The sequence below is a fragment of the Diorhabda sublineata genome, chromosome 2 (genome assembly GCF_026230105.1).
Source record: "Diorhabda sublineata isolate icDioSubl1.1 chromosome 2, icDioSubl1.1, whole genome shotgun sequence".
Lineage (NCBI taxonomy): Eukaryota > Metazoa > Arthropoda > Insecta > Coleoptera > Chrysomelidae > Diorhabda > Diorhabda sublineata.
In genome coordinates this window covers 22,679,176-22,703,525 of record NC_079475.1, presented here as the reverse complement: position 1 = coordinate 22,703,525, position 24,350 = coordinate 22,679,176, and the positions used below count along the sequence as shown (strand labels likewise).

At 29.5% G+C, this 24,350-nt stretch overlaps 7 protein-coding genes across 7 annotated transcripts in view; 4 read left to right on the top strand and 3 right to left on the bottom strand.

Annotated features, from left to right (window-relative positions):
- Positions 1–2,376: 2,376 nt before the first annotated feature.
- On the top strand, positions 2,377–3,370 carry LOC130440751 (protein C10). Its single transcript, XM_056774067.1, has one exon. It carries the CDS (start codon positions 2,830–2,832, stop codon positions 3,208–3,210), a length of 381 nt encoding a protein of 126 aa, XP_056630045.1. The 5' UTR covers positions 2,377–2,829; the 3' UTR covers positions 3,211–3,370.
- A 175-nt stretch (positions 3,371–3,545) lies between these two features.
- Positions 3,546–5,189, top strand: LOC130440750 (uncharacterized). Its single transcript, XM_056774066.1, has 2 exons — positions 3,546–4,165; positions 4,290–5,189. Exons 1-2 carry the CDS (start codon positions 4,048–4,050, stop codon positions 4,832–4,834), a joined length of 663 nt encoding a protein of 220 aa, XP_056630044.1. The 5' UTR covers positions 3,546–4,047; the 3' UTR covers positions 4,835–5,189.
- An 860-nt stretch (positions 5,190–6,049) lies between these two features.
- On the bottom strand, positions 6,050–7,181 carry LOC130452968 (cyclin-dependent kinase 2-associated protein 1). The gene is made up of 2 exons (XM_056792522.1): positions 6,916–7,181; positions 6,050–6,857 (listed from the first exon to the last, which is right to left on the bottom strand). Exon 2 carries the CDS (start codon positions 6,785–6,787, stop codon positions 6,488–6,490), a length of 300 nt encoding a protein of 99 aa, XP_056648500.1. The 5' UTR covers positions 6,788–6,857; positions 6,916–7,181; the 3' UTR covers positions 6,050–6,487.
- Positions 7,182–8,316: 1,135 nt separating this feature from the next.
- On the top strand, positions 8,317–10,511 carry LOC130452779 (diphthine methyltransferase). Its single transcript, XM_056792213.1, has 4 exons — positions 8,317–8,694; positions 8,770–9,222; positions 9,304–9,439; positions 9,945–10,511. The coding sequence occupies exons 1-4, from the start codon at positions 8,559–8,561 to the stop codon at positions 10,294–10,296; spliced, it is 1,077 nt and encodes a 358-aa protein (XP_056648191.1). The 5' UTR covers positions 8,317–8,558; the 3' UTR covers positions 10,297–10,511.
- LOC130452780 (deoxyhypusine hydroxylase) lies at positions 10,512–12,176 on the bottom strand. The gene is made up of 2 exons (XM_056792214.1): positions 11,225–12,176; positions 10,512–11,166 (listed from the first exon to the last, which is right to left on the bottom strand). Exons 1-2 carry the CDS (start codon positions 11,502–11,504, stop codon positions 10,541–10,543), a joined length of 906 nt encoding a protein of 301 aa, XP_056648192.1. The 5' UTR covers positions 11,505–12,176; the 3' UTR covers positions 10,512–10,540.
- Positions 12,177–13,427: 1,251 nt separating this feature from the next.
- Positions 13,428–15,283, bottom strand: LOC130440855 (CWF19-like protein 1 homolog). Its single transcript, XM_056774225.1, has one exon. It carries the CDS (start codon positions 15,074–15,076, stop codon positions 13,502–13,504), a length of 1,575 nt encoding a protein of 524 aa, XP_056630203.1. The 5' UTR covers positions 15,077–15,283; the 3' UTR covers positions 13,428–13,501.
- A 13-nt stretch (positions 15,284–15,296) lies between these two features.
- The window catches only part of LOC130440854 (BMP-2-inducible protein kinase), a 21,258-nt gene continuing 12,204 nt past the window's right edge, over positions 15,297–24,350 (top strand). Inside the window, exons 1-9 of the mRNA XM_056774224.1 lie at positions 15,297–15,634; positions 15,738–15,856; positions 17,188–17,433; positions 20,187–20,390; positions 20,470–20,602; positions 20,698–20,801; positions 21,811–22,287; positions 22,345–22,583; positions 22,663–22,952. Coding sequence (XP_056630202.1) covers positions 15,508–15,634; positions 15,738–15,856; positions 17,188–17,433; positions 20,187–20,390; positions 20,470–20,602; positions 20,698–20,801; positions 21,811–22,287; positions 22,345–22,583; positions 22,663–22,952 — 1,939 coding nt within the window. The 5' untranslated portion in view covers positions 15,297–15,507. The remainder of the gene's footprint in view (positions 15,635–15,737; positions 15,857–17,187; positions 17,434–20,186; positions 20,391–20,469; positions 20,603–20,697; positions 20,802–21,810; positions 22,288–22,344; positions 22,584–22,662; positions 22,953–24,350) is intronic.

Genomic DNA, 24,350 nt, shown 5'->3' with positions numbered 1-24,350 from the left:
TAAATAAAAAACAATTTTGACCCACAATGATCTCCAAGCAACTATTACATCAAACTGAAATCTATTTTTACATTGAGAGATAATATATGATGAAAAATTATTAAATGTAATCAAAATATTTTTGCTAAGAAAAAAACAATGGTTATTAGAGTAGAGACAAGGTCAAGACATAGGCGTAACATAATAAAAAACTGAGTTAAGTTGCTTTTAGTTTTCCTAAAGATTATTAGAAAAACAAATTGTAAACGAATTTTTTCTCTATTTGACAATGTTTATTTGCATGTATTTAATTTTTACGGACAAGAAATTTTAATCCGCTTCTACCAGAGCCAACATTTATAACAGACCCACCTATTTTAGCTTCTATTATAAATATAGTATAGAAGATACCCCACGTAAAAAAAAAATCATGGATTTACAACAAAATGCTGCTTTTAAAAATATGAAAATTAGAAAACTATTCCGCGACAAAAAAAAATAAATTCCCTTAAGAAATTGGTAAGTTTGCTTAAAAGGAAAAACGTACTCTCTACCGATCAAGAAAATGTATTATTGAAACATTTTTGCGCAAACAAGGAAACAGCAAATGGTCGGACGGGAAATCAAAAATGGTCAATAGTAAAAAAAAATTTGTTTATTAGTTTTTATGAAATTGCTATTCGGCAGTTTTTATTTACCTTCTCCTATCTCCATCCAAAGAAAGCAGATTAAGGCGTAATTCACTTAGAAGAATTAGATCTTCAGCATCATATTCAATGTCTTCGTTATCGGACATAATTTTGTCCCAGCACTTCTTTAAGACTTCAGACTCATACTTTTACCAAGCATTGCATAGCAGACATACTGCAACTTTTAGGTTAAGATTTTTTAACAATGTTGTGTGGGCTAAAAGGCTTTTTTGGTACAATAATTTTATTAGTCTGATAGCATTTTGATCCAAAGGCTGCAAGAGTGCTGTACAATTTGGTGGGAGGAATGTTTTAAATCTTCCATCTTCACTAGTTAGCTCTTATACAGTTCCATAACTCAAGGCATTATCTATGATTAACAGCGCTTTTTCAGGCAAATTATAACTTCTTGAATGCTCCCTAACATGAGGTATAAATGATTGAAGAAACCAATCTATAAAAATCTTTGTAGTCATCCATGCATTAGTAGAGGATTTGTATTCAACAGGAATGTCTGCGTTTTTAAATGCTAGTGGATGTTTTGCCTTTCCTATATCTAGCATATTTAGTTTGTCATCTATCTGCATTGCAACATATTTTTGTCTACAAAACCACGCATACAAACGAGTTTTCATTTCAGGATATTCAACTTTTCACAAAGTTTTTCTGCGCCCTGGGCCATAATCACACTGACTAATTAGTCTAAAAAAAAATACACAATTGTACAGCTGGTTCCTAAAAAAATGCGTACGACTACTTTTATCAAAGAAATCAGCAGTGTATTTTAGGGCCACTAATATCTAGTATTATATTTTATAATAAAATATTGGTCAGATGTTGAGTTAGTGGCCATAGAGTGTTTCATAGAATGCCTAATAGAACCATGGAATGAATGCTCAATTCCATACTTCGCCTAAAAAACCCGGTATTTTATAGAATGCCTGAAATGCATATATATATATATATATATATATATATATATATATATATATATATATATATCTGTCCAGAAACATAAGCAATATTGATACCACCAGAGATACATAAAATTTAAGAGCACTTTAGTAGTAAAATGAATAAACTAAATCAATTTATCACAGATGGAATAGAAGGTTGTAGACTTCTTTTGTACATAGAAAGAGTTTTATCCTTTATAGTCATCACTTTGCTTTACCTTGTCTTTGAATATTTTTTAACTGTAATTAATTATTTTATAAATATATAATTAATGTATTCTTCCATTTAATTATACTAAGTTTCTTCTATTCACTCAAATGTTCCAATTTCATTTCTCTTCAATGTTTTTAACTGCTCAATTTTGATAGTTATATTCAGATGAACTTGATAAATTACCATTTTCTTAAGTGTTAAATTGTTCTTACTAGTTCCAGCTACAGTCAAAAAACCCGATTTTTATTTGTCAAACCTACTAGTTTTCTCTGGAATTTGAAAATTCATTTGAAAACTCCAATGGCTCTTCTCTAAGTAAATTGATGCTCTTCGACGATCATATCACTGCCTATTACACCTGTAATGGAAGTAGAAAATTAAGACAAATGAGAGGTAGGAATAGATGGGATAGTTTTATACCTTAAATTTTTTCTATTGAAATTTAAGTTCTTCTCAGAAAATAACTTACAAAAGCGGTCATTTGATTTAGACAAATGATTTTTGACATTAACAGTAATGGCACATTTTCATCAGTCTAGCCCCACGATTGGTAAGTGGCAGAACTAAATTTGTGTTGCTGAAATTTACATGCAAGTCGATCTTTTTATTGGGTGTGTTCTGTGGTGGTATACCAATGTTTTTTCGCTCTCTGTCAGCCGTTCGGGCCCACTTGAACAAGCTCCCATATCCATATATGTAATAAAAAGTATTACAATCATCCCCATACCTCGCTCTCTCTATCTTCAATATTTTCTCTATGTGCTCATTACGTACATTTATAGCACGATGTTACGTATTTACAGCATCTAATTGTTTAGTTGTAAGAACTGTTTGCCAGTTTGCTGCCCTGCTTATCAAAGCATCGATAAACTATACTAGTTATGAATCTATTTGTCGAAGTTTGTTTATAGTTACCATTAAAGATAATGTGTTAAATATAAAATTCTACAATATATTTAACAAGTAATGATTATCAACGAAAAAAATTAAAATGTCTAAAATCGAAACAATACCAATTTTAACTGCGAACTCAGCACGAGATATCTTGAATAAAATCTTAGAAGCACTCCAGTCTGCGGATAGTTTACAAAAATTAGAAGAAGCGCGAGATAATGTTGGTAACGAAATGTTAAAAATGATGCAATTTTTATTTCCAATTGTGATGCAAATACAAATGGAGATAATAAAAGATTTTGGATATCCTGAAGGAAGAGAAGGGATAATTAAATTCTCACAAATGTTACGAAATTTGGAACGAGAGGATACCGAAATTGCCAGACTAAATGGTCTTGTTAAGTCTTATTATTTACCCCCAGTAACTGTTCACACTACAAATGAGTCACCAGCTGAAGAAAAAGTTAATAGTAGTTAGCTGTAATAAGTATTGTAAGTAAAATAAATTAGCACAGTGTTGTTTAGAATATGTTTTGGTTTATCTTCAATGTATTTAAACACAAACACATAATAAAATAAATCTTTTTGTAAATGGATGTTTTACTTAGGATCTACATTATTACTCAATTTACCTACTTTTTATCTTCAATGCGGGAAATTAAAGGAAACCAGTTAAACTGTAGCAATAGAAATGCAAAAAAATATAAAATAATGTTTAGAAAACATTAGTACACAAAAAAGGTAAGGTTTAATTTTGGAAGAAAAATAAACCGTGAGGACCAAAGGTAATTAATTTCAGAGAAGGGAAACAGGGCACATTGTAAGATGAATACTGTTCAGATAAGAACAGTTACAGAATAATCGACTTTAGCAAAGAGGATGGTGAAGAGTAATATGAGTTAACATAATGGAAAATTCAGTATCAGTATAAAACAAAATGTATTGCTCTCTGCCATATCACATAAAATAGTAAATATCAGCTTTCCATCTTAATATACGATTTCAAAAAGTCAGTGAACATCATTAGTACTATATAACTGCTTAATTATTATCTACTTACTCAAGTAACTCAATGAAAAATAGTTATAAGATCAAGAAATTTCTTTTAAAATAATTTCCAAATTAGAATAGAAAAAAAATCAGATCCAAGTGACAGGAATTATATATGCACCTTTAATTTTAAACTATGAGAAGAAGAGTTTCTGAAAAAGAAGTTTTCATTTTTGTTTATACATAACCTTATTGTAAAAACTGTCATGACTGGCGACATAAGTTGAAAATTTATTTTCCTAGTAAATGCTTATATATCTTTAATATGGATCAAGCTGAAGCGAGAAGAGAAGCTAGAATACGAAAAATTTTGGAAAACTCTGAAAAGAGATTACAGAAAATTACAGGTGTTGAAAATAAAAGTACTAAAACTTCAATAGAAGGTATAACTTGATATTAATAATAAAAAATATACTGATGTTATTATTCTTACATATTTTATTACACCCCCATACTTTCAATATTTTGTGTATGTGTATGTATGTTACTAAGTTTCAAATTTTTTAGGAACTAATCGTTTTCAAAGTCATAAAGAAGAAAGTGGTTCCCTTGCTGACAATTTTCCTTTATCGGGTAAAAGTGATAAATATAATAAACCCAGTAACTTGGACCCAACATGCAACAGTTCACTTTCAGATGAATATACATCAAATACTCAGTTAAATTCTTTAGATGAAAATCTATTATTAGAATCTTCAAAAAACAATTCCAATAGAAAAGTAATGATTGTACTACCTTTTATATGGAGTATTCTGATAACAACTTGTAACATTTTTCAGTTAAATTTTAGTGAAGTTTATACTAATAAGATTTTTCTACCTTTAATAGCATTTGAAATTAAGGATCTCTATTTTTCTCCTAGCATTTCAAATACGAAATCTAAATTACTATCAGCTATGTCACTTTTAACTGGTAAAATGTATTCAAGAAAAAAATTCCATTTTATACTCTATATAGTGAAAATCCTTCAAGATATTATGGTTTATTTTTTCATTTTTGTTTCTAGTCAGATATTTATCAAATCAATTTTTAAGTTAGAAATCCAATTATAACTTCAGATTTAAATATTTTGTATCATTGAATAAACTCATCTGAATTTATGAGACTTGTATTTAGAATTACCCACTCCAACAGTAAGAACTGTGAGGTAAGCGGCTACCAATAAATAAAAACTACATCTCAAAACAATATGTTCTGCTTATAAATCATGTAGAGACTATGCTTGAAAACCTAAATTGAGAAAATATCTAATAAGCTACAAGTGTCAACATTTTAGCTAGGTGAAATAAGATATCTTGTTCACTGAATCTTATCTTAACCAAAAGTATATCTAATAACATTGTGGAATTAAACCACATTACAATATATTGATATCAACTACGAAAAAACATTCTATATAGCAATGATAACATTGCCACTTGAAAAGCAATTATGAAACTGTGGGTACCTCTGCTCTTTCAAGAGGGTAGCCACTACCGTAACAAAGATTTAAGGCCCCGAAGTCATGTAAGAAAAAAATTCGTAAAATATTACCAACATCACTTGATGGGGAAGCAAAGAAAGCTTATAAAACATGTGCATTACAAAAATATTGTCTTATGAATTGGGAGTTCGGTGAATGGAGAATTTTCAATTAATATTAATCATAAACCTCTTCATTTTACAACAAACCAAACATAGAAAAAACATGATTAAACTCTCGGAAGTATTAATAATAAAATTCAATAGATTGTGTCTAGTTTTTCGAAAGTACAAACAACATGCTAAGTTTTCAGATTTGTCTATTATCTATCGAACAACTGAAACAGTCTTCTGATATAGATGATTTTATAAATAAATTTAAATGTTTTGCTAAATAGGTTCTAGGATCATTTATTGTAATAAGCAATAAACATTTTTATATTATTCAACACCATTGCTTTTGTTTCTTTGTGGAAAGATTTAGATCTCCATTTGAGCTTCTCTGCAGTTAGGTTGAACAAATTTTGAAACAGGGATACAGTTACACCCTCTTACATATATTTGAATAGCATGTGTTAGAAGACAAACCTTTTATTTAAAATATAGAATTTTAATTTTGTTTTGTAAAATTTATATAGGTATTGTTTTTATTTGTAAAAATTATATAGATTTTTCTAATTGAATACATTAATATATATATATATATATATATATATAGAGAGAGAGAGAGAGAGAGAGAGAGAGAATGTTGTAGAAACGCAGAGATGCATTCTAAGCTAAATGAGTTGCATATAAAAATAATGGTACAAATATAAACATTTATATAACTTCATAAAATATACAGGTCTGTTATCTAAAGTGATTTATTTGTACTATTTATATACCTGATTTGCATTTGCATATTTGGAAATATCACATTGTTTGCAGCAATTGTCGGGTAAAAGTGAACTAAAAAAATCTACCAAGGAATTACACAAAATATTCCTACATGGACCATTCATAAATAGGAGTTAAATCATTTGCATATTTCACTAAATATAGTTAATTAAAATGTCACATTTATCCTTTGATTAAAAATATAAAATTACATCTACACTCTGCTAATGTGAAAAAGTAATAAATCTGGGTCCTTTCAATAAGGATGACTCTAATGAGAGCAGAATTCTTGTAGAGTATATACAGTATCAATGGTAGATTTTTCTTACATTCTTTGGACGGTATTTATATTTGTTGAAATGAAAATATTATTGTCTAGCACTTTTTTCTGTTTCTATAAGACATTCTCTCACTAAAATTCTAGCAGAAACAATGTTTCTTTTCAGTCTTTCTGCAGAACTCCTGCTGCCTGCATAAGTAGGTCTGACTTCTCGTCCCATTTCTTCTATTACACTCAAAAGTTGAGCATATTTTGATTGGCCAGGTTCTTGTTTGGAAGTTTGTTGCTGTGATTGACTACTTGTTGATGGTTTGGGAATTAGTGGAATTGGTGTAACAGTTACATCACTAAGTTTTGATTCAACAGCTTGGATGTCTACAGCTTCCATAATTTAAAGTCGACAAATAAAATTGAAAAATTACTATTATGGAATTATTTGGCAATATAAAAAAGTTATCCTAGAAAAAAAAAGAATAAACAATTCAAATTTGATTATAAATCACTATCTTGAATTACCGTTTAGAAAATTTAGTCAATTTAGAAATAAATATAAATTGTTTATGGAAACACAACCTCAATACGTAAAAATATTCTCCATAATTTCTTCTCTTCTGTCAATCTAGTTGTCTAAATCATCAAAGAAAGTGCTTGATATTAAATAAAAATGTCATACACGAATTCAATATAAAATATTTTTCAAAATTCTTTAATTTCAAACAAGTCAAAGAGAAAAGTCTATAACTCTTTTTTTATTTTCTTTGTGAGTAGATATGGCAGTTTCAACAGATTATCAACACACTTGATAAACATAAAAAATTCATTTATAGGGCTTTTTAGAAATTATGATCCGGGATCAGGTAGATCACTTATCAGTTGACTAACGTTATGAGATTGTGAGAGTCCGCCGCGTTCCGTTTTCGTTGGAGATTTTAAATTTATTATTTAACCTATAAGAGTCAATTTTACCACCTAAGGTAAAACTGGAGATTAAACTAGAGCTTAAACTCTAGCTTAAATAAGAATAAACAAGATTGTTCTATCTTACTAGTCGCAGTTAAACAGACATTTTTCTGCCAGTTGTCACTATAAAACAACCCGGATATATAACCAATATTTTTCCGATATTTGTTTTAAAGTTGAATTATTGGAAAAAGTTGTATAAACAAAAATGGGCAATGAACAATATACAATTGTATTTTACCTGACTATGATGTAGTACTTTTGGTTAACTTGGCGAAAAAATATAAGGAAATGTTTTCGATAGAAGCACAAGAAATTTAAAAAATAAGTGGGACCATTTAAATATTTGCTCTAGGATGAATAATTTTTTGCTTTCTCGGTGCGTCGACAATATTTATAATTTCTTCATCATCATTGTCAAAATCTTCAAATATAAAGTGTAAATCTTAAATCATTTTACCAAAACCCTCTATAATATTGAAAAAAAGTAAATAATTTGACAAAGTCGGATTTTGATCCTCCTTTTTATGCTAAACAGAAGTTTAAGCCTCAGACCATCAGTAATGTTTAAGCCGTAGTTTGTCGGTAAACGCCATCTATAAAGCGTGAAATATTTTTAGAGTAAACTGATGTTTAAGGCTTAAACTTGACTTGTAAAATTATGTTATGTTTATAGTATCAATGAATGAGTTTTAATAATATTTATTTAGCTTTACATAATTTACAGCTTTATAGTTTTTCTGTATTTATAGACCTTTATTCCTTTGAATAATAGTTATTGAATCAGCGATTTACCAATAAACACGCGTTTTACAACAAATGTCCATAGTAATAAGCTGTTTTTATATAGAGCCAAAAAAGTAACCTGTCAATATATATTTATGCAAATCAACGAAAATATATGGAAGAAGTGATATGTTATATCTAATAACCCTGCACAATATATAATTTCACAAAATTTTTTTAAACAACAAAATATTTTTTTCGGTGTAGCCATTTGAGCTACTCGTACTTCACGTCAAATGACGTCACGATTTCAAAACACATTTACCTAATACTTTTAATGAATGGTTACTTTTGGGTTTAAGTGTATAGAAGATGATTAAATCTGCACATAAAAATACAGATAATACATTTCAACTATTTATTGTTAATGTTCGATCGTAATTAATCAATTTAATTGAGATATATATGCCTAAATGGAATCGCTTAATATAGAAACAATATATTCGTTTGACACTGAATACAGTGCAGATTCTGTGGAATGGTGCCCTCATAAACCCAATCAAAATATATTTGTATGTGCAAACTATCAGTTAATAGAAAGTACAACAGGTAAACAGGTTGGTTTTCCTAGAATTAAAATTATATTCACGCCACAAAAACCAAATAATTATACTATTTTTGCAGATACGTGTACCACTAAACGTTTGGGAAGACTTCTCCTTTTTTCAATCCATCATAGAAATGGATTAAAGTTATTACAAAGAATAGATACTCCAGCTATTTTGGATCAAAAATGGTGTCATAAGAAAATAGATAATGATTCAATCCTTGGAGTTGTAGATGCTGAAAAATCAGTATCACTGTATAAACTTAATGGTTACACTCTCGAGTTAGAATTAATAACAACTTATAAAGTAGATTCAGATACATCAGAAACACTTGTTCTATCACTAGATTGGTCAAAAAGTGTCTCAAACTGTAATGAAATTGAAATTGCTTGTAGTGATTCTAAAGGAAATATTCATTTACTTGAATTGGATAATAATATTTTAGTTTTAAAAGATAGCTGGCATGGACATGATTTTGAAGCTTGGATTACCGGATTTTACTATTGGGACACTAATATCATTTTTAGTGGTAAAGCGGATAATATTACATTTAATTTTTTGAATGATCATTTTCATTAATTGGAGCACAAAATAATATAATTTTATTTAGGTGGTGATGATTGCTTATTTCTGAAATTTGATAAAAGAGTTGGATCACAGCCAATATCAAAGAATAAAAATCATGGAGCTGGCGTTACTTCATTTCACTCCAATTCTTTTAAAGAATATCTTGTAGCATCAGGAAGGTCAGTAAATTTATCACTTTTTTTCACCTTTCATCTATAATTATTATTTTTTCTTGTATTGATTAACATGTGATATCCCATTCTTATGAAAACTCCTAACCATTTCAATTAACTTCACAGGTCCATTGACTTATTAAAGGTTATGGACCCTCCTTACCTATCCTTTTACAAGTAATTACGAGGTGTCAACAAAAGGGTATCAAGAGAGAGAAAGAGGGCAAAAAGCCATGCTATTATGTAGAATCTAAATATGATTATTAGCAAAACTGATTAAATATTAGAATTAAAATAATACTTTTTTGAAAATTTTAGATTAACTACTAAATAATACTTATTATTGGTCGCATTTAATAATATTAAATATTGCATTTTATTATAAAGCACTTCAATTGATTATTTTTTATGTTTTGAAAAATTAAAATTAAGTTAAAAAAAATAATGTAATATACATATTTTTAAATTGTGAAAAGTTATACCTTATTAGTCTTGATATTTACATTTTTAGTTATGATGAACATGTACGTCTTTGGGATGTGAGAAAAATGAAATCGGAAATAGATACTATAAAAATGCCTGGTACTCTTTGGAGGTTAAAATGGGATCCTTTTGAACAAAATAAACTATTAGCAGCATGTATGTTAGGAGGAGTGCATATATTAAATATTGACACAAATAATCGAATGGACTTAATAGCAAGTTATTTTGAACATAAAAACATCTCATATGGTGCCGATTGGTCATATCTTGATAAAGATGAATGTAATAAATTTGACAATGTTGGTGATTGCATAATTGGGAGTTGTTCATTTTATGATCATTTACTTTGTATTTCTAAAGTTAATTTCAAAATTAAATGATATTTTCCCAAGGTTTCATTTTATTTATATGGATATAACATGAAAATTTTAACGTAGAAAGCTACTTAATAGACTATCATGAGATAATAGCCACTCATTGAAATACAAGACACAAAAAGTAAAGTAGCTGCTTAATTTATTTACCATATCCTATTGAACCTGATAACAAATGTTAAATTATTGGTCTAAATAGATATTAAATAAAATGAAGTATATGTATTTATTTTAATTTATTGACAGAATCTCAATCTGCTTTATTTAAAGAATTAGCATACTGAAACTCTGGGCTGTTCTCATATTCACACATATCCAATGCTACTTCACAGCTTTCTTTAACTACCCTCTTCGGATCTCTCAAATATTTCGTTAATATTTCTGTACATTCTTGTGTTGCAATAGCTCCCAATGCCTCAGCACATTCGTGTCTTACCATTTCATTTTCATTATCATCTTGCAGTGATTGTTTGAGATAAGTTATAGCTCGTTCATCTTGTAGCTGCCCCAAAACAAATGCAATTTCATGTTTAAATAATGCACTTCCATGTTTCAAAGCCTCTCCTAGTGCATCTATAGCTTCTTTTGATTGCAAGTTTCTTAAAGAAAACATAGCTCTATATCGTTCAAACAGAGGAGCGCTTCCATCTAATAAAACTTTCCTTAAATATTCAACATTAGAATCTGTACTAGAAGGTGCGGGATCGACAGAGTTGTAGGGGTTTTCGGAAAGTGTTGGTTGTTTTTGAGATTGTAGCCACTTAATTCTGTCTAGAGCTAAGTTACAAGTTTCTGCAACTTCTACAACTGGATCATTTTTATATTTCTCTAAAACTTCCATATTTTCAGGACTGCCAATAGCTCCTAGGGCTTCACCTATTTATACAGAAATGTATACATAAATTTGCACTATAATGGGTTGTTAAAAACTCACCTGCTTCATGTCGAACCATAGGTTCTTGTGTTGAATCTTCCAATATTCGCCTTAATACTGGATTCGCCCTCTCATCTTGCATTTGCCCCAAACAATAAGCTAATTCGTGTTTTAATAACACGGAACTGTCTGAAAAACATGACTCTATACACTTGATACATTCCTCACCACCAATATTCCTCAAAGTGAACAATGCTCGAAATCTTTCTTTTAATGGTCTAGTAGAATCGTTCAATACATTACCAATACTTTTGATTTGAGTTTCGGTAATATTAACCATTGTACAAAATGTAGAAACGGATCAGCGTTGATTTGAGGTTATGTTAAGAAAGAAACTCGTGACATATTGCAAGTTGTGACAGTTATAGTTTATGATCAGAACCAAATTTTAAAATTTTTGTTTGTTACTACTACCATTGTATAAAGAATTCTTTATACAATGCTACTACTAACTAAAAAATAGACTTATTGGTCAAATAGAAAGTTTATAAACAAGGGTGCAAATATCGTCCTATTACCCATCCAAAACTTTTAAGATCACAATGAAGTACCTAATAGTAAATTAATGGATAGGGCGAATGAAATTATTTCCAATAATTGAAATATTATATGTTACGCACAGAAGATCTAATACCTAATAACAAAACTATCACTCATCACGACATTGTTATACCTGTAGTATCTATAGTATCTACCATTCTGCGAGAAAAAAGATTTATTACAAATGAATAGGTTCCAGTAACTTTTACCTTATGAAAGTAACCAAGCTCCTTTTCTGTTTCGGTTAATATCATTTAAATTACAAAATCCAATAAACCTAAATAGTGGTTCAAAACGTAACAAACATATTCTCCAAATTATTGAAAAGAAAGTCTGGAAAACACAATTATTTGTATATAACTACCTTAGACAATTTTGGCCATACATAAACAAGATAAATATAGTCATAATTCAAACAGGCAAATCCAAAGTTCTTTTTCTATTACCGTCCGTAAAGTACGTTCTTTAGACACACTCTCAGGTGCGTAAAGTATGTTAATGCACTAGTTTCTACTTATGTGATTGTAGTAATAACTATTTTGTTTGCTAATAAATAAGAGACAGAAAACAATTACTATGATTAATAGTTTGCTTTATTACAATTATTTAGATTCATTGTAAAGACATGATTCAAGTTTTATACTAAAATGTTAGTTTTCAATTAGAAGTAGTCTTTTTAGGATTTTAATAAGTTAAACATTCTAATATTCTATATTTGATAAAAGTATGTAATAGAAATTTAATAGAATATTATAATAAAGGTTATCATTTTTACAAGATAAAGTTCATTGTCACGATTGTTAGCAAGTGGAATAAATCACCGAGTGAATAACTCATTAAACGCGAGTAGAATATTATACTTTATCTATGACTACTAAATATTTTTATTGAAACTCATTACTTCTACTTGCACCCATTACCTACCTACCTACCACTACCTAACTATGTAACTTAGAATTTTATCCTTGTTGCTATGCAGTAATCATGCTTTTTTATGTTGAAAACTTTCTGATTTTTGTTTTAATAATTATCCGAGTTCATACCTTGATGTAAGGTGACGAAGATTTATTTTTGGGGGATAGTTCAGCGAAATATACTAACAAGGTCGATTAAAAAATGAGGGTGTTTTATTTTCCTTTTGTTGGTTCAAAAAAAGATTTAGACTTAGACCATATTATATACTTTCCTTGACTTTTCAGTCAATAAAATTAATGAGGCAACTTCAGCATATTCTCTAATTTTACACAAAATATCAAACTACTTTGAAATATATGCATGGAAATAATTATGATGGATTTGAATCTAAATTAGATTTATACATTGTTTTGAAAACCATGGTATGTTAAGAAACAGATATACGACACACATATTCCAAGTCACTGATGACTCAGTGTTGTTCCGTGTCTTCCAACTGCGAGACCAGGGTTCAATCTGGTTTAAGAAAATTCAGTTTTTATATGTACATGAATTGAAAATATTCAGTAATTCAACAATTTTAAAAACCAATTTTTAGTATCAATAAGCAGCTACAGCAGTGATTAATGGTTACATTATACAACAGTCGCAAATAAAATAACAGGGGAAAATTGATTTTTTTTGACGTGATCTAAAATCAAAATGATTCATCACGAAAAACATATAAAAAGGTATAAGAAGTAAATTATTAAAGAAAAAAATGTTTTTATTTGAAGTTTTGCCTTAACAAAGTTTAAATTTTAATTTCTAGTTAAAATAAAATTAGTCATTTGTAAAGTCATAAGGTTGAAATTCTGTCCTTAATCGTTGCACCAACTTTTCTTCTTCACTTTTTTCCAAAATACAATTTTTCCAATCTTCTCTATCCTTCATATTAAGTACAGGACCAGAAGCTAGTACTTCTCTAGCAAAATTAATTGGAAAATTATGGACTCCTTGCAGTTTTGTATATAACAAGGTACCATCTGTTAATTCAATTGTAAAATATGGAATCTTGGGAGGTATGACTTGATCTAGACGATTAAAAGATTCCAGTGATTCTAATTTAAATCCTTGAGCATCTGACTCTTCTATAAAAATTTCTTTCAATTCCTTATTCGCATTTTTAGTGATTGGTATTGCTTGCAGTTGCATGTGTGAAGTTTTATAATTTCTTTCAAAGAAAATGGCAAGCTTTCCAACTCTGTTATAAAACTTTCTAATACTATTTTTAAATTTTTTTAATTCATCTAAAACGTCTGCTTGTAATGTTAAACTAGATTGGTGATGTTCTATGGGGCAAATAAGAAAGTGTTCTTCAACCATACCACCTTTAGCAAGTGCCAAGTAAGTTGAATTTCCAACACATATAATAAGATGTTTTTCTACTGATGGACTTGCTAAGCAAAACCAACATTTACTTTGATCAAATTCCACTCGTGGTTTTTTATGTTTTTTTGTGTTCTGTATATCTATTGGTGCATCCATATCATAGAAATATTGTGCACATTGTTTATTTTTTCTTGAAACTTTGAAAATCTTATTTTCCAATTCACTTAAATTAAATGGACAAAAACTTTCATCTGTTGTTTTTTGTAATAATTCACTAACTTTTATCTTATCTAATGGTGTTATACTTAATGCATATATCCATTTAAGTTTATCTGGATTTCCAACTCTTGCCAGACCAATAAATCTTGTTGCTAATTCCATTGTTGTGTCATTATCACCCAAATTAGGACATCTGAAAGGTGGCCTTTCATAGTATATTCCTTCAAGACCGCTAATTATATAGCGAGGTTTAAGTTTCATACACAAATAACTTGGAAAATCACTGGTCATATTTACAGGAAGTGTTATATTTTTTGTTTCATCACTTATAATGTTTGAAGGCCATTGTGAAGTTAACAATATATCTACTCCTCTAAAACTCGGATTTCTATAAACAACATCACAGAGATCAGATATATCTTTTTCAGAATATGTCCAAGCTTTTTTAGAATTTGTTTCTGCTATTCCACTAATATAAGCAATTTTTACACCTTTACTGTCAGTATAGATTCCACGTTTTCCTAGGTAGTAAACATTGGGGCATAATTCAAACTGGGAATCATCTGCTGGATACTCTGTGACATGATCTTCTTTATTTGCTCCTAGTATGTATGTGGGTATTGGGACCTTTTTGTCTCCAAGTTTATATGAAATAAACTGCCTGTTGTTAATTCCAAAAAAGTTTCCCACGCACAAAAGGCAATCGAACGGTCCAGATTTCTTATTAATACTTTCTACCCTTTTGAATAAGGTATCAAATTTTCCTTCAACATCACCGCATAATAAAATTTTTTGCTTTTCTGACATTTTAGTTTTTAAATATTAAAAACAAAACACTTTTCACCAATAAAAATATATTTTCAAATCTCTTCTGTTCATTTGCTAAATGACCTCAGTATCGATGCATAACAGTTCAGATGCCATCTTTCTTCTGTATTTGTAAATTAAAGCCTACTGTCGTTATATTTGATATAGCTCAATTGATAGGTACACGTCAGTACCTCACCTAACTTCAGTCTATTGTTTATGTCAATTTTTGTCAATTGTCATATTTCAATCGCTTGATTTTTGTCCACAACTAATTTTTCTTAATGCTCTAATTATCAAAAAATGATGTATTAGTGAAGAATAAACGAGAAAAATATATAATTTCTTTGAAAATTTAAACGCAATGTTTAAATACTTGAGATACAAAGTTTAGATTAATATCTAATGTGTAGGGGTGTACTACAACGAACATGAAGAAATTATTTTCCAAAATTGAAACTAAGATCGACAACACATCTCGAGAAAGTAATACTTATACAGGAAAAGTCTTTACCGTTGGCAGGCAAACGGTTACAGTGGAAGATGTTCTTGCTGAAGGTAAAACATAAAAATGTTGAATTGGTTATCATGTCATAGGGGGAGGATACACTTATCTATTTAATATTGACATTATTATTAAGTTAATATTTTTATTTTGTAGGGGGGTTTGCCATAGTTTATTCAGTAAAAGCAAGTAATGGTAGTAGATATGCTCTTAAGAGAATGTATGTCAATAATGACCAAGATCTCAATGTTGCAAAAAGAGAAATCCAAATTGCAGTAAGTGGTTATTAGTAATATTTAGTTTTACGAGTGACATCTAATATTTTCAAATTTATTGTTATTATCTTTGTATTCCAAAGGTTAATGTTATTATTGTTGCATCATATAACAATCCACCCACTATGTGAAGTATAAAAGAATATTCAATTAGTAAAAAAATTGAAAACTATATGCTGTGACATTTATTAAAGCTAATTTCAGATTCATGGATACTTAAGTAGACTAGTTTCTCATTATCATAAAAATAAATGAGAAATTAATATCAATTTAGTATGCAAGTTTATTTTTCCTTTAAATAGTTTTACATTATAACTAAATGACAATAAATATTCAATTATATTGTGATTTTTTTGACTTGAATGATGAAAAATTAAAAATAACAACATGAAAAAAATTGCAATAACCCTTCTCAAGTATTTCATTGCCATAGAGTAGACTTGATTCTTCAGCTTCATAGCTAATAACCTTTAAGAAGTTAGACTGCATTTTCAAGCTAGAAATATTTGAACAGTTCTTCTAGGTTGTGCTAGGTTTGTTTAAAAACGTCATAGAGCTGAGATTGAAACTTTCAGAAAAAAATCCAAAAAAGCCAATTTTTGAGCTGGTGTAGCATGTTTAAGGTATTGCGATTTTTTCAGTTGTCTTCATTGTGCTAGGCTTGTTTTATGTTGTTCAAAAATATGAAGTTGGAATAAATATATTTTTACAAAATTTGTGGAAAATAGTTTTTTGGCCAACAATGAATACTAGGATTCTAACACAACTCAGAGGAACAACTTTTATTTTTCTGATAAAAAATTGCAATCACAAATGAGAAGGCAATAAACAATTTCCCACCACAAAATCCGAGATTATTCAATGTTCTAATTGCCTTTGATAAGAATAATTTTTTTCTGAATAACATTGTTTTAGGATCCTAGCACAACTCAGAACTTTTATTTTTGCAATAAAAAAAATTTTTTTCAAGCTCCATATTTTGGACTAACATAGCACAACCTACAACAACCTTCAAAATATTTCGAACTTGAAAGTGTGGTGGCAACTTTTTGGGAGTTACCTAATTGCTAACAGTCTTTACTTTAAAACGTACAACCTTTTTTGTTCACAGTTTTAGTCAAATTAAACTATACAGTATGTTGAAGAAGTAACTTGATTCTTCATAGCTTTACAAAACAGTTTATGATTTTTAATATTTTCCAATCTAAAATAAAAGCTTGCAAGTAATACCATACAGATAAGGAGTCACTAATTCATGTACTAATATCCCACCTTATTTTTAGGTACCATTATTAGAATGTTCACTAATTAAATAACTTTTCAATTTTTAGAGTAGTCTAAGTGGTCATAAAAATATAATAGGGTACATAGATTCTAGTTTGACTGCAACTGGAGGTGGAGTGTTTGAGGTTCTGTTGCTTATGCCTTATTGCCAAGAAAATGTATTTGGAATGATGAAAAGTAGGGGTAAAGCTACTTTTACAGAAAACGAAGTTTTGACTATATTCTGTGATATATGTGAAGCAGTATCTAGACTACACCATTGTAAAACCCCTATTATACATCGTGATTTAAAAGTAAGTTCTACAAAAACAGCAAGCGTGAGTAGGGAAAGTTTATTGAAATATACAAATTAAGTTTCTGTGGTATTTATTAATGGAATTATATTATTTTGTTCTAAAAATTTATAATCAAAAATTAAAAAAATATTTTAATAATTGTTCCAGTTGATTCTCACTCCTCTTTATTAGATTGTAGAGAGAATCTATCACTTTAGTTCATTTATTGCATGTGCCAAATATTAGATTATGATTCTAAAAAATGGAGATTGTTAAATTACAAATAATCCAGGAATATTAACTAAGTTGGAATTTTCAGAACCGTTGGTTATATTCATACTGAACACACTGTTTACACTACCACTACACCAACACTCACAGTCTTTAAAGACTGAAGGTAAACTAAAACTTATATTCTTAACTTACCTGTTTTATACTAAATTTTCCCACAACTAAACCTTCACCCACGAAAAAATAATTCTAGTGGGAAAATCTCCTTGGCGGGAATCTTCACATTTATTTCTTAATTATCAAATTATAGAGTAGGCTGTAAGGAATAGGCCCCTTCTCCCTATTTAAGCTGTTCTTACATTTAGCAATTTCAAGGGGAAATTTTAATCTCCTTTGATGTAAGTTCATTATTTCCCAGCGTACCAATACCGCATTCCTTGAAGTACCTTGAGACTTACTGAGATGTAATAATTTGGAAGTTGATATAATGGAGGAATATTTACAATTAATAAAAATATGTATGGAGCTGTAGCAAAACTATTTCCAGTACAACAATAAATTCTACAAACAAGACGAAAGAACAGCAATGGGCAACTGCCTATCACAGTTTATGGCTGAACTGTTATGAGTCATTTTGAAAATTAAATCAGTCAAGAGTTTAAGTATTTTTCCAGGGTATGGTACAGGTATGTGGATGATATTTTCGCTATATTCAATACGAAAAAGGCAAATGTAGAAGAATTCATTTTGGAATTCAATTCAAAATATCCATCTATAAGTTTCACTTATGAAATTGAAACTAATGGACAGTTACCATTTTTAGATATTTTAACAGTTCTCACTTGATTGACAATGGATAAAGACATGTTTTATTGCTCTCCAGTCAAAAGATAAACAAGTGCGGTAAAATGTTAATAAGTTCAGATATAAATTTCTATATAAAGATAAGTTTTTATATGATATCGAAATGTGAATTTCTTGCGATAATTGTGATGTGATAAAAAACTATACCAATAAACTATGAAAATAAATATGTACACAGATGGAAACCTCGCTGAATTTAATAAGAACGACTAGCCAATATTTAAACAGGGTAACCCGTAAATGAGTCATGCATACACACATTAATTACCAAACTTTGCACCAACACAAAGCTAAGCATCCCAACTACAAGTGTCTTCAACACATTCCCCACAAACTTCAACATTCCCAACAGACAATAATCATGCTCCGCCAAATCAAGGCCAATACAACCAACCAATTTCAAAAAAGCAGTCAAATAGCCCGCATTATCTCCTCTGAAGGATCAAAATACTCTATTGACAACCCGTTGCAAGTAGTAAGTGTCAAAAGAAAAAAAAACATTACCAGTAGTGATTAAGACAGGAAGTTTATTCGGCAAATTACGAGATCTGTTAATGTCCGGTTTATGTGCACATAGCTCATTTAAAATATAGATGGACCGAAAAACTGAGTATCGCTGATTATGCTAGCAGTCATATTCTTGAAATAAATATTAATGTAAAACTGATGAAGAATGTAACCAATAATAATTTTTTAGATGCACTTCAAAGCAGCTAAATGCAAGAACAGCTGAAATAGGTAAAAAGGGCCTATTACTTACAGCCCACTCTATAGTTTAGTAATTAAGGAATAAATGTGAATATTCCCGCCAAGGAGATTTAGAAGACGATAACTTGGTTATTAAAACGTGCGTCAGACGGTGTATTTATAAGTTTTGGTGTAGTGGTAGTGTAAACAGTGTGTTCAGCAGGACAATATTTAATAGATCAGAATTATTGATTCAAACTCAAATCAACTTCTTTGTATAAAACTTTTTTTTGAAGTTAAATTTACATTTTAACTGCATTGTAAAAATAACCGTCCATTGTAACATATTACTTCTGGTAGAATTGATAGCTGAGCATTCCTGTACAAACTCAATACCCTTAAAACTTACCATTTTGATGGGAGTTTTAGAAAACTAGATAATATGATTTTTCTGGATTGATGGAAATTTAACAAAACATATAGATTTCAAACTTCAATGTTCAAATTATCATGACAATTCTATTCTTTCCTTTTAATTTTGAAACAATTTAGATTCAGCAATATAGTGCTTCTGCTCACAATAAAGTGAGGTCAAAAATTATTTAATAATAATTTCCCCAAAAGAATCTGGTCTGAAATTAACAGATATCTCTACATTTAAAACAAAACGATTATTAATATCACATTGAAAGACTCACAAATCTTATGTTAAAACCACCCAATTGTTTCTTAAGTTAAATTATTTGTGCCATATTTTATTAAAAACAATCGTATAAATTCAATAAAATATTTAAAATTTCTTAGTCTGGTGAATGGTGAGTTTTCTTACTGTTTTATTTGGATGCTACAAGCTAAAATATAGCAAGATAGGGTCAAAGAGTGGAGTGGGGGTTCAGAGGTACAGTTAAGTTTACTCAATTGGTTATAAATTTTACATCAATATTCATATGTTCATACTTTCCAATACTTTATACACCTTGTTATTTTAGGTAGAAAATATTTTAGTGAATGAAAATGGTAATTATGTTCTATGTGATTTTGGTTCAGCTACGGCAAGAATGTTAAATCCGTTAGAAAAGGGTGTAGCATCTGTAGAAGAAGAAATAAAACGTTACACAACTTTAAGTTATAGATCCCCAGAGATGGTGGATATGTATTCTGGAAAGATAATATCTACAAAGGCTGATATATGGGTATATAATTATTAATTTTCTGCCTAATATTTTTAATATAGTTATGTATTTCAATTTCTGTAAATTTTCAATTTTTTAGGCTTTAGGCTGTTTATTATACAAATTGTGTTTCTTTACATTACCTTTTGGTGAAAGTACCTTAGCTATACAAAGTGGAAATTTTAGCATTCCAGATAATTCTCAATATTCTAAAGGACTGCACCAATTAATAAGTAAGTTTGAAACTTATTTTGGCAATTCGAAATAACCTCGAATTCATATGTTTTGATGCCATTGTCTATTAAAAATTTCCATTAATATTTTTAAGGATATATGCTAGAAACTGATCCTGATCAACGACCTGATATATACCAAGTCAGTTATGTAGCGTTTAAATTAATAGGTCGAGAAAATCCAGTAAAAAATTTAATGGTGAGTAGAATCATATATGTGCATTTAAAACAAAGAGTCTGCTGGTGCAAGAATTCTTAAAAACACTGTCAGAAGTATTCTTCCTTTAGCCCCTTTATTATTGTATTTTCAGTTATTTTAGTTTCTAAAGACTGAATTTTTTTCTTTATAAGAAAATTAGACAATTGGATATGATTCAGTTAGTTTTTTTTTGTAATTAGTACATATAGATCAGATAGTAATATATTATTGATATACTTCCAATCAAATTAAAGCATGACTAATATGTGGAGGAGGAATGACAACAATAAAATTGAAGCATTTTTTCATTTCAACCACTATTGTAGGATATATACAATTTTATCAAAAATGTACGAAAGGGAGTTTGAAACAAAATCTAGAAAACTATGGAAGACTTTATTTTGATAGCGACTGGCATAATTACAAGTTGGCAATGCAAGGGCATATTTGTATTCTCATTTTATTTTGATCAAGAGTGCTCCATATTTTATTGTGTTTATGAGATAGCTGACGAAAATAGTAAGGATAATTTAATAAACCTTATAAATCACTATCAATTACTCCCCATAAAAGCTCTATTGGATTGAGGGGCTGTTAGCTGGACATACCATTGCTTGGATATAGATATCTTCTAGACAGTGTTAGCCAGTTATTGTGATCTGCAGTCGACAAACCTTCCCAAATCAACACATTCTTCACGATTAAGATTACGATTTTTGCAGAATTCACATGTTTTGCACATCACCAAAAAGTATTAATAAGCTCTTAACAATCTTGAAAACAACAACTAATTAAATGAAACCAAAGAGCTTAATAACAAAATTTGCTATAGTTTTGCCAGGGGTGAACTTTTGAATCTTGATTTACACATTTGAAATTTCCACTCTAAATCTCTTTAAATGCTAGAATAATAAATCAGATTAGAGTGAATTTCATAAACGTCGATTTGATATAAAACTAAACAAAATCCAAAAAGTAAGTTTTTGATATAAATATAATTTTTCTCTAGAAATCCCCAACGCCGAATTTGGACGAAATTCCAGTTCCTCCATTTGAATCAGAATTGAAGAAAACACTAATTAAAGTGCAAACAAGTAAAACAGTCGCCCCTGTGATAGAAGGAACCAGTGTAATGCCACGACAACGACCAAAAGGCAGTTCTTCAGCTCCCCTGAATTTAAACAACATACCTTTAACTCTCTGTCCTAGTCCCACTCTAGCAAAGAAATCCCAGAGTCCTGTAGTACCAACACCTCAGGCTACTTTTCAGGGTAAAATTTCCTATAATTCTCCATTTTCTCTACCGAATACTAATTCTAATAACCAGAATTTTCCACCTAATTTTTTTCCTACGCCTGAAATACCTCAACCTCATTTGGACTCCTTATTTCAGTCTTCCATTTATCCGGATCCATTTCGAGATGATTCTACTGCTGCATCTCCCACTATTACCGACACTAATAATGGAAATAAAGTTGACTCTAAGGTAAATTCCAATCTAATATTTTTAATCTCGCATACATTTATTCACAATATTTTTTAGGACAATTTTGGAAGTAATCCACCAGCTAGTCTGCCTGTTAATATAGTGTCTCCAGTTTCACCAGAGAACCCCTTGTTTGAAACTAGCAATGCCACTCAGGGGACTTCACATCAGATGGGCTCTGGTTTAACAGAATCTAGTAACGTAATTGGAGGACAAATTACTCCACCAACTTCTCCTTCACTTGCTGTTCCTAGAGGCCACAGACGTAACATGAGTGATACAACAGCTTTTAATAAGTATGAATAATAAGTAGAACCCAAATTTTACTTGCCCAATTATGCACATGCTACATGAATACTTGTATCAATTTTCTAGGGCTTATGCTTCTGAAACATCTCAATTCTTGGCCCCATTTGAATCATCCATCAAAGCTAGAAGTATCGCTTCCCCAGCTGAGTCTACTGAAGATCTTAGTAGAACTTTGGCTCCAATGGGTACTTCAGCTTCCACAACTGATGTAAGTCGAGTAAAGGGTCCTGATAGTAGATCTCTTTCTGCAGACGTTGCAGACTGGAATCCTTTTGAAGAGGCTCCTTTTAGTCAGTTAACTGAGGATCACATATTTGGCGCTGAATTTGATAAAATAAGGATGGGAAGTAATAACAGTAAGTAACTTCTGAAACAATTGATTTTCTGTCGTTTAGGAATTAGCTCAAGTAAAAAATTTAGTCCTGTATCTCCACCTCTTTCTATATCCTGTTTCTCGTGCTGAGGGATTGCATTTAGTAATTTTATGACTAAGAGACTAAGCAAAATTTGTATTTATAACTAAATAGCTTATAGAACGTACCTACTTTTGAGTCAGGTTTATGGCATCATTCTTTTTGGTGCAAAATAATTTACAAATTTTAAAGTTTTCAATTTTTATTACATAATTGAAAAAAATATATTCAAATGTAAATAGTGAAATTAAATTAGAATGAATGTAAATATAATATAGTAAAGATAAAGATTGATGTACACATTTGCCTGTGTAGCAATTAAGTTATATAAATTTTTGAAGTCCTTGGAAATGGTTCAGAGGTAAGTTCTTTATAAAAATATAATATATTTTAAATACAATGGAGATGGGAGTAGAGAAAATATACATATAACGTTTTAGTGTGAACAAATTGAGAATAGATACTCAAATTTAAGACATGTAGGTTTTCTTTGACATAAATTTGATTTTTTATTGCTGGTTTGATGGATATTTTGTAATTTACTATTTTGTCTTGGAACCTTGAAAATCATAAAGACAAGCAATCATTTCTTTCAATTACTTTGGAATTTCTAATTTAGTTAATGCTTAAGACTGATGAATTAGACCTAATTTATTTTGCAAGCTTTTTTATTATCATTTCTTTATTAGCAAACAAGAAATATAACCTCTATAAGGTAATTAGAACGTCTGGGGTTGATGAGGAATTTTTAATGTATAAGTCCAATTTACAGAGTTGTTGATTAATTTAATTTTAATACTCTCTCATAATGGTATAATGAACCTAGATGTAGCAGAATAACTAACCACTCGTAGCAGTTCCTACTTGCATATGCCTACCTAAAAAATTTTGTTTGAACTCGTAATTGATCATTATATATTTCACTCAAGTATACCGTTGACGTTGTGATAATAATAAACCTGAAAAAATACTTAGTTTTTTTAATAATGGTCATGTTGTGTTTTGAGTTTTTTTCATACACTTCACAGTAATATTAGTTCTAATCCTAGTTTCAACATAATTGAATCACTTATACAATACATTTAACTATTGTCATAAAAAAGAGATATAATATATTTAACAAGATTAATACTGCTGGTTATTTGATTATGATTAACATATTACGCAAATTATTTCATACCTATTATATCTTTTAGTTTGTACTTTACTTTTAAGCGTATAAAACCTAAGAAAGCTTAAAATCGATTGAAGAAACAAATTTTCAATTGAACAAGAAGCCCAAAGAAATATTCATATGTAATTGAATAAAGAATATTGTATCTCAAAGGCATTGGAAGAGAT